The sequence below is a fragment of the Diadema setosum genome, chromosome 3 (assembly GCF_964275005.1).
Source record: "Diadema setosum chromosome 3, eeDiaSeto1, whole genome shotgun sequence".
Classification (NCBI taxonomy): Eukaryota; Metazoa; Echinodermata; class Echinoidea; order Diadematoida; family Diadematidae; genus Diadema; species Diadema setosum.
This window is the reverse complement of record NC_092687.1, coordinates 30,502,563-30,516,150: the sequence shown is the minus strand read 5'-3', so window position 1 is coordinate 30,516,150 and position 13,588 is coordinate 30,502,563. Positions and strand designations below refer to the sequence as shown.

At 38.2% G+C, this 13,588-nt stretch overlaps 1 protein-coding gene across 1 annotated transcript; it reads right to left on the bottom strand.

Annotated features, from left to right (window-relative positions):
- Positions 1-468: 468 nt before the first annotated feature.
- On the bottom strand, positions 469-3,179 carry LOC140226336 (uncharacterized). The gene has a single exon (XM_072306828.1). The coding sequence runs from the start codon at positions 3,177-3,179 to the stop codon at positions 549-551; it is 2,631 nt and encodes an 876-aa protein (XP_072162929.1). The 3' UTR covers positions 469-548.
- Between the last annotated feature and the right edge of the window lie 10,409 nt (positions 3,180-13,588).

Here is a 13,588-nt window from a genome sequence, read left to right as displayed (position 1 = left end):
AACATTTTCAAAAAACCGTGTGCTTTGTGTTGAATTCTAAGTCCCAACTTTAGGTTTTTAAAACGTCCATTTTATACGACGACCTACGGAACCTCAAAAATAATAGTAATAAAAAAAATCGTTTAGGAAACGTTCTGGAAACGTTGTGTTTGCTGGGAAGGGAACACATCTAACACGCACGCACACACACGCACGCTCGAGCCCACGAAAACACACACACACACACACACACACACACAAGCACACACACACTTACTCATGAAGAATCAGCAAGCGGAGCAAGAAAGTAGTGGCCTAAGTGATATTCTTTCTGCTTTTGTTTTTCTCCATTTCTTACGTTTATTCTTTTTTTTTTATATTTTAGGGGCGGGGGTAAGAGCATGAAACATAACAAAACAAATAAAAAAATGATTGCGCGCATGTGCGTGTATGGGGGGGGGGATTGAGTTGTAGCCTCATGGACAGCCCCCTGCCCGCAGGTTCGCGTTATATAAACAAGTAACAGACTATGCCGTCTCAGATTTTTAGTAACTGAACAGAAACATCCGTTATGGGGGAACAAGTGGGTTACAATTTCTGTTGACGGTCATGTATTTTGCTAGCTTCTCCCAAAAGTAGCCCTGCCCTTCAGGATCTCGAGGCCACATGAGGTATGCCCGATTATCACTGAGGAAGAGACGAACTAGAAATGGCAGGTCGGCGTCCGGTATTTCTTCCAGAAACACAAGCACGATCTTTTCTACCTGTACCTCATTGACATGATCCAGGACGAGTCGGAATTTAAGAAGGAACATGTGGTTTCTTAGAGAATTTGCGCTAATTAGAAACACCACCTTGAAGCTTCTTTCCACTAGATGACTGACGGAATCCAAGTAATACATCCCAAGCATTAGGGCCTCATCTCCAATGGCTAGCCGGTCATATTGAGGCAGATTCTCTTCCAGACCACGTCGGAAGATATCATCCGTCCACTCTTCGTCTTCATCGTGGGTAATGATGAACATATCATACTGGAAATCTGCCCGCTGCTGTCGAGCGACGATTTCCACATAGCCTATGAAGTGAATCTTGCACAGAAAAAGCCCGTACCTGATTTTCCAGCGATTGTAGTAGATCAGGATAAGAGCAAGTGTAGTACAAAGAGCGCAGACTACTATTGACACGTAGAGTACAAACTGTGGACCACACTCGCGGACTGGATTAAAATCAATTAAAGGCTTTCCTGCAGCGGATTTGAATGATCCGGGATGAGCACATTCGGATGAGCTGGTATTTTCATCAAGCTTGATAGACCTCTCTGTGATCCATTTAGGTAACCAGTCAAGGGAACAATTGCAACTCCACGGATTGTCTCTCAGATTTAGTTCCGAGAGAGTTTGCAGTATAGGCTCAAATGTTGTGATGTCCAACGTGACCAGATAATTAGACGAAAGATCTAATCGGGTGAGATTCAAAATATTTTGAAAAAGATCGCCGTTCAAGAACAGTAGACTATTCGAAGCTAATGACAATTCTCTCAGTTGAATGGTATCATTTAGGAAATTTTCGGGAATAGAGCGAAGTCCGTTTTTTTCTAGACTGAGAATTTGTACACTGAAAAGCCCTTCAAGCAGCATTGTTGTTACGTCCAACTGGCTTCTATCTAGATACAACTCTCGCAAATTGGTCAAGTTTCGAAACATAGGACCGGTTGGAGTTGACATGCGAGTACCGGCAAGTTTCAGTTCACGTAAATCCTGCAGCCCTTCAAAGGAAGATATACCTATACTGGAATCCCATAGAAAAGCAGATGATATGCCAGTATCCTGAAGGTTTATTATCTGGACGAGTGGTGTGTCTTTTTGGAGAGTCCCAGGAAAAAACATCATTGGGTCGATGTCCTGAGCTTTACTTAAATCTAAGATTTCCAGCGAGTGTACATTCAGTTGAAGTTTATTGGTAATGGTGCAGAAAGCCAAACACAGAGTATTCAATGACTGTAGATCCGAGAATGAAACATGCTTTAATGGGCTCAAAGGGTTGTGAGATAAATCTAACATCTTCAAATTCTTTAGTCCATTAAATGCATGGGCCCCTACTCTAACGAAGTTATTCCCCCCGAGTTTAAGTGTTGTCAGATTCGTATTCCACAACCAGCTGTTCATATTCATTACAGAAATGTTGTTTCTCTCTAAGGACAACACTCGTAGCGAGGACATACCGGAAAAGTGGCTAGGATCAATTGCTTTCAGGAAATTTTCCTTAAAGTTCAGTTCACAGACTCCTGTCAAATTTTCGAATGCTCTTGGGATAAGCTGGGTAAGTTTATTCAAGGCAAAGTTTAGAGTGCGGAGATATTTTCCCTGTAATGCACTCATTAGTCCAGGTCGTAAGGAAGTGATGCCTATATTTGTAATGTATAATGATGTTATTGTTGACGAAGACCGTACACCCTCGAAGAGGTGATAGAGCTCTTTCTCTGGTAACTCAATCTCGTCCATTTCAAGGCTTCGGACATTTAGGGATGAAATTGTCGCAGGGCTAACGAGTCTTATTGGGTTTGAGGACATAACGAGATAATCGACGCTGCATTGCATCACAAAAGACTTTTCTGAAAGCTCAGAAAAATTGTTATTTGAAAGTGTCACGAAGAGAAATGCCACATCGTGGCAGTCTGTCCAGCTGACGTTCGTCATGAGGTTGTTAGATAAACCCAGTATGGACGTTGTGACCATGGCCCCAAAGAGATCATCCGAAACATGTGCAACATTAGTATAATTTAGCTGAATGCTCGTTAGGTCATTGCTGGCAAACATGCGCCTTTGAAGTACCGGGAGACGTGGATTTTTCGATAGATCAAGTACTCTCAGATGTGACAGCCCCAAGAACGTGCCGCTCTCTATGAACCCAATATCGTTGTAGGTAATCCTCAGCACTTTTAATTGCTTGTAGATAAAGAATGACGAGTTGTGCAAGGTGGTAATCCGGTTGAAACTCAGATCAAGCAACTCGGTGTTATCGGGCAGATGACTTGGCACGGAAGACAGTCCTATTCTGATGCAGAATACCTGCCGGCTTTCAAGGATAATGCTACAGTGCCTGGATGGATCTTCTGTAGACATCGTCTTCATTGTAGACAAGAAGATGATTACGTGTATTAAAATGAGCAGGATGAGAGACGCGCTGTCCTTCAAAGGCATATTTCTTGCTGACCTTGTCGTACTCTGTGCAAAAGAAAGCAAATAAAAAGGGGGTAAAACCAAATATGACAATGCTTTTACTATACAAGGGTACTTGCGAGCCACCACTCTTTATCAAACTGTATATCTCCAATATTAAATTGCAAAATCCATCTTATTCTAAATACATATCTGAAGCACGTTCAAAAGAAAAGCTGATTCGAATCGCTGTTTTTAGACCACCACCTTAATTTTTGCCTTCTTACAATGTTAAAAGATTCTCCCAAACTATTGACCCTAACTAAATTTATGTATGGAAATAAGTAAACTTATATAAGCATTACTGAGGTTTTCCTCACAATTCAGATACCGAATTACATGCCACAACAAACAAGTCCAGCACCCATCCCTAGGGTCAAAATGGAAATGTTTATCTCAATGTAAATTTTACATTTAACTTTGCCGCTAGGCAAACAATAGCCAATAACCATACTGTGCATGTTTAACACCTAAATATATCAAATTCACCATAATTCAAAGATTGCCTAAGTAAAGGGAAGGGAAGTTTAACCAAAACGTAGAACCTCCAATGCTGTGTTCATGTGACGATTGCATTTTCCTGAAAATCAACCGAAAATGCATAAATTGTGCAAGAGTAATGCTGTCAAAGAATAATCTGTATTACTTTTCTTTCTTCATCAGTGGAAACCATGGCACTAAGACATGTTGGTTGAACGTAATTACTCTTTGATTTGAAATAACTGATATTGATTTCGACTGTTCGGCATGGTTGCTACACAAGTTCAAATGAACTCCTAACAATCTTGTTTTCTTCCAAATTTTCTTTTCTCGCTTAACTGCAGGAACCGTCATTATTCATGCTGTCGACATCACGGTGTTTTTCGTGATTTCAAAGTCTCCTTTTTTTAATCGTTTCAGTTTGTTTTGTGTGTTTGTGCACGCAAGCTTGTCCAAGTGCACTTGCGTACTTGCAGTGTGTGTGTGTGTGTGTGCGCGAGTTTTCTGGAGACCACAACCACCTACTTCTTTGTAGATTCCATTGCCCACGATCTTAATAATGGAATATAAATTCGAGGAACTTTTAACTGATTTGTATTTCATTTGTGTTATTATATTATTTTATATAAAGTCTTTATGATTACACTCGATTTACTTTGGAACACATTGCCACGAGAAATGCGTGAACAAAGCAAAAGATCTACATTTCGTAAATGCCTTGCAGATTTCCTTCTGTAATAGATATTGTATCAAGTATAATTATTTTTCTATGTTAGAAAATATATGATGTACGTTGTATTTAAATATTAACAAACCAACCATGTAATAATTTTTCGTTTGTGTTTAGCTTTTAGTATGAAGATCAAGGTGACCAATCTCGACTAGCACGTGTGCTAACTTTTGGTTTCCTTGTTAGCAACAACTTTGTAGAATTACGCTACATGTATCGTATTTAAATCTCAAATGTCTTCATCATGTTATTGTAAAGGAGTAATAGATAAGTATTTCTTTTCATATATGTATGTAAATACAATTGTATAATGATTGAAAATGTACATGTTCAAATGTTGTTGCTAATAAACTTCAAACTTCAAACTTCAAACAAAGTATGTGATACTTTTCATTAATATTTATGAATATACTGCACGTGTATGTTGCAAATACAACACTGTATAATTTCTGCGGAAACTTAATTGCTGATGATGTGGCAAGCATCAATTTTAGTTGCCCTCGAGATATGAATATCGTTTATTAGAATTCGCACTTTCCCTAGGGATTAATTTCATGAGAACGACTACTCGGTCATTACCTCAATTGTGCATTGCTTTAAAGGAAGAAAGTTCAATTTTTAATGTTGCTCCAATTTGCAAAAATGAATGTTGATTCCAGAGTAAATATTTTTATCTTCAAAAATCATATTATGAATATACTACTAAATGTATTTATATAGATCGAACTATCGACTCTTCCCTCTCAGTCATGGTGTGTTAAGGGAAGACGTAGTTCTTATCATGCTTAACTGACGAGTTTTGTTCTAAAGTGTGTATAAGAAAATGTGCAAAATAACGGTACAATAATTAGAGTTCAGTTTGATGACGACGGAAATGCGAAATATTACCAACGAATTAAATGAATAAAACAACGATTATATAATCTCAGATCATGCCCGACGATGGTTTCTACGTATTAATTTATCTATTTTTTGGTAATCGATAATCGGTTATTGACAAATCAAAGCAGCATCCACCGGTATTCTGCGCTGAAGTGAATCGCAGGAACCTTGCCAAAAAAAAAAAAAAAAAATGCGATTGCTAGCGCAAGATTGATCATCACGTGCCGTTCTACGTACCCACTAATAAGTGTGGAGGATACATCATCAGGGATAAAAGTTGTTCGCATACTATCAAAGTTATTGCTTGGTATACACTTTGATCGCAAAGTATTCCAAAACAGCTCCTTTTCATAGTAAATCGCGTCAGCCAACCAAATTTCTTGGTAGTTTGTCTTGATATATTGCAAGTAGTGGAAGATAAGTTTTGAGCCATTTTGATAACTGGTTTTGGTGCTAAAATTTGGCACAGTGGTCAATGTATACTACAAAAATATTAATTGTGCAAGACATTTATTTAATCTGTATCGATAAATGTGTTGCCTTGGCACAAACATTTCTATAATAAATGATAAACCCGATAAAGTCGGATGCTGTTCGTTATTCCGAAGGTTCGATATTCCGAAGGTTCGATATTCCGAAGATTCGTTAATCCGAAGCACGCAAATTCCCGATACCTAGAGGTTCGTTAATCCGAAGATGAAAAGGGTTCGTTAATCCGAACATTTGTGGCGTTATTCCGAAGGTTCGTTATTACGAAGATTTGTTCATCCGAAATTGAAATACGGAAAAACGAACCTTCGGAATAAGGAATCTTCGGACTGAAGAGCCTTCGGAATAACGAACCTTCGGAATAACGAGCTGTAACCGATAAAGTCTTGCCCTTTGAACGCCCCTCTCGGTTTCTGAGCTTTTGAGTTTGAACTTAGGACATATTATGACCTTATATGTATATATACGTGCCAGACAACTTTTTGTGAGTGTAGAAAAAGTGTTGCCATGGTGTTATCATGGCAAAATAATTCAATCCAAATCATACAAAATTTTATAGCCAAACAACTTTGAAACTACTCATTCATGTTTCAAGCGATCCAAACAAGATTAGCACAAGTGCAAGAAAATACTCTATGTTTATAGAGTCGAACAACCTTCTGCATCTTTCTTCAGAATTTAGTTGGCTCGTTCTGAAAAGAGCCCGTGGGTGTTTGCTACTCTTACAAAGGGTATAGGTCTCCTGCAACTTGCAGGTAGAAGTGGAAGAAAAACTGAACCTCCCCTGAACCCCTGTGAACATCGGTAACACATGAATTCTGCGAGGTAGTCGGCTACCATGTCCCTCTTTGTGGGTAGTCGCCATGCCTTCAATTTATCCTTAGCACGGGACCACATGACCTCTACCCTTTTCGTTGTCACGCCAGTGTGTGGACGCACAAAGGGGATGGCGTGCTTAACCGTGCCCTGATGGTAGCCCACATTTATTGTGGAAGGAGGTTAAACTATATTGCCTACATGTCGGTCCTCACGGTTGAAGCTGGTGCAAGTGTGGCTACATCCCGTCTCAACACCCTCATCAAGATATCCTCTTCTCTTATTTGCTCTCAAAACAGTTGACTCGTCGATCACAGTGACGACGCTAGAGCCACTAATATGTTCTAGGTTGCTTAGGAAGTATTCTATTGCGATGTACCTAGTTAACTGTCTCCAGTCCTTGATAGTGCGCATGGATCGAGACTCCTAGCTACCTCGTTAGATTGGCCGGACATATGACCCTCGACGACCAGACGCTTGACGGCCAGTTGTAAGAGGCCGAGGATCTGCAATAATTCCACTAAAACAAATCAAATAAAAAGCACCCCTTTCCTGATGCTGACTAGTTCGCGCCGGCGGCTGTCGGACATTTCCAAATCACCTTGCCATGGCGACGTTCATGGCCTGTTGTCTGCACTCGTTCGCAATGAAACCTTGCGACGATCCCTGTAAGCGAAATCAGGTCAAACACAGCTTGATCTGGTACGGCACGCGGAATATCTTCTTGTGCAGCCATGGCAGCTGCTTTACGTGGCACGCTTGAGCTGAACAGATGGCAGAGCCTGATTCCGAATCTCTGCTTTGTAAAATAGAAGCTAAAATATATTTCATCTGAGAAAATGACAGCATACTTGCCTTTGTAATGATAAACAACAAAACAAACTAAATGCAATCAATAAGGAATACAATTAATTGCAACATTCCCAGACTGTCAATTGCTTTGCACCAGAGCCATCTGTCACCCGAACATCAATTATCCGGAATTAGTATCTTCCTAAGCGAATGTCGAATTTCTTCATCTGTCATACGACTCTTTGCTTTCTCTTTGATCTTCTTCTCATCCTTTTTTTTTTCTAATATCTCACCACACATACGCTCACATGAAGTGACAGAAAGGCAAATGTCGCATATACACGCTTACTGTATATGGAACGTTGATTAGTTTCGGAAGACAAACATAGCGAATTCAGTACCATGCATTCTTGTTTAGTTGATCGCTATATCAGTTCTTGTCGTTTTTCTTCTGTTAATATTTCTTTTTTTCTTTTAGTATGAATTGCAAGCTAGGTTTGTCATCTGTCTTTAACCAATGAAGTCTTTGCGTGAAAATTTCGTTCAATATGGTTTAACGAACAAACAATTCATATGAATAGTTTCCTTTGCTGAGACACTGATTACCCCTATTCTATAAACAACACGGTACTCATTAGTAACTGCTCACTTTTTATTGGAATGTTATCCACATTCCAATATTAAAGCTTAAATTCAACGTATGATATACATTAATATTTCTCATATACTTCCCTGTCATAAACAGAATTGGCATCGAAAAACGTAACCAAAAATAACAAACACACAAGGATACGAGAAGATGGAGGTCATGCCAAGGAGGTACAATGTACTCTGCATTCGGCAAGATGAAGTTACATTTATCTAAAACGAAACGTTAGTATAATATTAACATATCGTATGAAAGGAAAGGGATGAAAGGGGCTTAGTGAAAAAAGTGCATTCCAGACATCAGCAATCGCAAATTATAAGAATACCTAAGACCAGAACCTGCTTTACCAGCAGAATTGTCTGTTCATTTAGTTGTTTGTTTGATTTACTTTCTTTAACATAATTTTATACATGAGACACAATTCTTTTTAGTAGTGAGGGAGAAAGAAAAAAAAAAGAATCAATGAACATTTTTTAGCGTTGAGATCGGGATGAATATTGAAATCAGAGAGAAACATAATTATTATGTTTCTTTTTTTTTTCCTATGATCTCCAGCTAGAGCGTGTGAACAATGCATGATGTATCGTGCTTAAATATATATAACACATGTCTTCAAAAGGGAAACGAAGGAATATTATAGTAGTTTATTCAAGACTCCAAAATATAACACTGGCCAGACATGAAGAGTGATAAGTGATCTCATTTCTAATGACAATAAATGATAAATGGCACCAAGGTGTCGAAAGTGAAAGAAGAAGGATTGCAAGCATCTTTTGCAGCAGGAGTCGGACTATTTTCTATGACATTAGGTGGGAAATATGGTTCACCTTTGGCGAGTAACATACATCAAGCCAATAGTGATAGTAGCTATAGGGATTGTTTCTGCGATCATGCTGTAAATATCAAGCTAACTGCAGCGCATGAAGTCCGAAATTACTTGTTACTGAATGTAAAGAAAAAATTTGTCATGACTTTATCTCAGCTAGGCTGATCAGATATGCAGAAGATTTTATTGCAATAGATCATTTTCCAATACATTATCGATCGGGAAGAGTCGACAATAAAAGTCATAAATCAATAGAAAGTAGAAGAGACATCTAACATTTGGATTTTTTTGGGTCTAAATGGTATACCCGACGCCATTTCCTCTATCACCCTATATAGCAGTGGTTTACCATAACCTGTCATTCTATAAATCCCAGTCTCAACTTGCTCCTTTACGCCACGTCTTCTATATTTCAATAATGATAGACCTTATGTTGTGAATTGCTCCAAGAAACCGGAAAATGTTAGCTTTCAGCAGAGAGTAAGATTCTCCTACAATCTCGCCCCAACTATCCCAACAGTTGGACAATAAGCCGACACTACGTTGAGTTGACATTTATTTCCTATCAAATAACTTATTGCAACCAAGGAATAATTCTATTACAAAGAATAACAGGAAGTTTATTCCCCTTAACTCGATCTTTGCGCAGCATCATTTTTTTTTCTCAATAGACGTAAGTTGGCAGTAACTATTCAATTAACATTGTTCACAGTATGTACTTCAAGGAATATTTGGCTCCACATTAAGGAGGTCAAGTTCCAAACGTGGTCACCTTCTGTCTCTCAGCTAAGATAACAGCAGTAGATCCCTGCATACTCCCGCCACTTCCAAGTAAATGTTGTAGATGTTCAAAATCTATGTTACTTTAATTTTGTCCTTGGGTATTAGGTCGCAGCAAACAAGCCTCAACAATAACTACAAAGGAGCCACTATTATGTAAGCTACAACCCCAGTTACTGTCAACATGTAATGCAGGCTACATGTGTGTTTTATATAGTAATATAATTAAGGTGTCAATGCAGGTATTTTACTTATTTTTTTTTTTCTGCGAGAAACCACTTAGGTTGACAGTGTAATATTTACTATGGAACCATGTTACATTATCTCGGACGCTACCTTGGCAGCAGAGAGGTTTAGTGAACCAAATCTCATATACTATCATGGGCCCGAAATTTCAAATCCATTCCTGAGGTAAGGCGTGTAATGGATGTGCAAGACATCGATTATGACATTGAAACCCAAGTCAAATGCTAGGGCCATACAGTGCGTATCAACAAAATAAAGGTAATCCAACCTTAGACAGTTAGAAGGCTACTGTTTTATAATTGCCGGCTGTGGAAAGCGCAATGTTGGTTATGAGAAAAGGGAAACTCTCTCTCTTTCAATTTGATACCTAATAATGTTGACTAATGTCATGCATGACTGAGCACATTAACTTTAAAAACAACAATGGCGAATTGCACGTTTTCCAAGTTTGAGTGTTTTTTTGGTAAAGGAACAATGCATGTATCACTGCATGGATGAGATCTGTCGATGAGGGTGGTTATATTATGAGGCCAGACTGCAGGTTCGTGTTTAGGGTTTCTTCTAACCATTTATGGTTCATAACCTTCAACATGGTCACGTTGTCCAAACTTGCTCCTTCTTATAAAGGCTAAACCACTATCCATGTTCTCTCTTTATATTCAAGACATGGTTTGTTGCTGCAAGATACAGGTGTGTGTTGAATATGAACAGAGAAAAATGGACTTTGTGTGTTTGCCTCTCTGGGAGTGACTAAGTTCAGTTCAATTCAATGTTTTGTTTCATTTTTCGACAAGAATATATAATCATCACTTTTTTTTTTTGGTAACAGAAAATAAGGAGCGTAAAACTATGTAGGATGAAAAGAATGTGCAATGATTGTAGAACCTTAAGACAATAACTTATTATACATTATCATAAAACTAGAGTGATTAGAAGAAAGTAAACAATATGGATAGTTCGAAAAATGGAGGGACCCACTAAAAAAAAAATGTTATCGAACAGGTGGCCATACTAAAGGTTATAAACCATAACATTCAAATTTATGAAATTCTTCCGTCGAGATGTTTTCATTGCAACTGATTGACAAATTGCCCTACAAAAAATTGCCCTTATTTACGTCGATGTAGGGCAATTTGTCAATCAGTTGCAATGAAAACCATAAAATGTTCGGAAAAACCCCAAACACAAACCTGCATTAAAGGCCGGCCTATTTGGCAACTTTCATTGGTAGATCTCATCAATGCAGTGACACATGCATTGTTCCTTAACAATAACACGCAAACTTGGAAAAAGTGCAGTTTGTCCTTTTGGAAACATGTCCTCAGACATGCATGTCATTTGTCAACATAATTAGATACCAATGGAAGGAGGAAGAGTTCTTCATTCCCCACGACCAATATTGTGCTCTCCATAGCCGACATTTATGAAACAGGAGCCCCTCAAAGTTGGATTACCTTTTTTCTTTATACGAGGCACTGTATATATACACACTTTTTTTTTTTTTGGGGGGGGGGTTATCATAATGTAACAAGGATTGCATTGATGTTATTTTAACGAGGAACATGCTGAGAGCATTTTCTTTTCTTTTGGCAACTACGCCCTGAAGCAATTCCTGAGTGCAAAGGAAGTTCATCTTACCTGCTTTGTACAAGGAAATCTACAAAGACCTGAGAGAAACCGTCGCCAGTATACTTTGACGTCGATCCGGTGACAAATAGAACGTCAAGGGTGAACGCCTTTGGAGTTGGGTCTAGGCACGATCGTTGAATCCACACTTGTAACATTATTTACAGTCTATATTTTGTGACCTATTCTTATTCAATCCGTACCTGCACATAACTCACACACTCTCCCTACAAACAGCTGCAACATCAACATAAGTGGTGCACTATGTACTTAAGCACGTGGGGAAAAAAATCAGCCAATGAGAAGAGGGCAATAAGTGTAGGCGGAGTATATTTTCTCTTCACTTTCCGGATGTAATATCTAATAAAAATGGAAAATGTTCAGAGCTGTGGTGGGGGGGGGGGGGGAGGAGGTAAACACCATTTTGCACAAGCGCCTTCAGCGTTTTATTAGGTTTATCATATGCCTATAGAGACTTATGATTATGTGGGTGAAGTAATTGCCGAAAGTAATCTCAGCAGTCGACCACGTAATTAATTGTCGTAGCTTTTGAAACAACTACGATTTGACACAATTAAATCAAATACAATTTGACTGTGTTTTCTTCTCCTTGCTACTCATTATCAAATGTATTTTCTTTATCTCTGTGTTTTTTGCAATTATTACATATCATTTAATATGTTGTGTTTAAACATTGTATATAATCTTTTCTGTTTATTTTTTGACAATAGATACATTTAAAAAGTTGTCTTTTATGAAGAGCAGAAGCGTAACCTTTTCTTAATTGCAATGATGTAGGGCTTTGTATGGTTATGGAGATTGTTAAACTTATATATCAACCAAACAAATTCTTACGAAAAGGTCATTTTTGTTTATGTTAAATGGAACTTCTTCTCTGAAATTCTGTGAAGAATCGAAACTTTGATACTTCCTATTCTTCTGTTTCTGTGATATCAATGTGACTAACAAAAGACATGGCGAGGGAACATGCAAATTATGCTGAGTCAGGGGAAGGTGCATTCCAATGTCTTTTGTGAAACATTTCAGCACTTTAGCAATGATTGACAGATGAGATCATCTGAGGAACATCATTTGGAAGGATTTTTTTGTGGGCGTTCCCAAGTAAGCTGAAGAAAAATAGAAGGTATGGATATAGAATATGGAAGGTTTCTAGATATTCGTTTCACCGCAAAAGTGATGTTGAGGGTATCATAAATCAACACAAATCAACATGCGTTTGGATTTCAGGGGCCCTTTAACTCTTAGGTGACTACCACCCTTTTATTTTGCCCCAGCATTATTTGATTGATTATACTGGTATGACTCATGATGGCTTTGCACATTGTCGTTATCATTATTCATTCTGTTTACATTTATGTTAAATCATCAACATTACGATTCATAACAATGACTGTATCATGTATGCCCCAGTTCAACCTCAGCTGCAGGAGCAGCACGTTCACGCACAAGCATAACACACCACCCTGGATTACGATTTCCAACTTCAAACAATTTTATGTGGCTTACAGCCCTCTTTGACGTCTCTCTCAAATAAGGCCGGCCATTTCTTCAAGCTTTGATATGGACACGGTTGACACCTTGCTATACTACCTGGTATATTTGTTGATATCAATGTTGATTCATTATCCAAGGATGCTTCATGTCTATTATTCGTCATGTTGTGAGACGATGTCTTATTGTCGCTTATGAATTTCATTGCATTTGTCACTTCACATACTTCAGTACTTCTATGTCAGTAATACTTTGTGTAATATCAAGTGCTACATACAGAATGTGATAAAGAGGAGTAGAAAATATATTTTTTTTTTGGCCATTTGTTCAAAAGTACGGTAAATATGTTGTCATTTCATTAGTTTCTCATCTTCTAAAATGGCTTGATTGCTATATTTCTAGTTACTTCTAAATTCAGACCAAACGTAGGCCTATTACTAACATTGCACATTGAAAACATAAACTATTCCACATGATTCTCCAATAATAACCCATGTTATTCAACTGATACCTAAATTATCATCATAATTAACAGTCACATTTCTTGTGGAGGGGCCATTTTC

What these genes read in the sequence shown, in the direction of transcription:
- LOC140226336 (XM_072306828.1), bottom strand. Translation starts at nt 3,179, where the DNA reads ATGCCTTTGAAGGACAGCGCGTCTCTCATCCTGCTCATTTTAATACAC.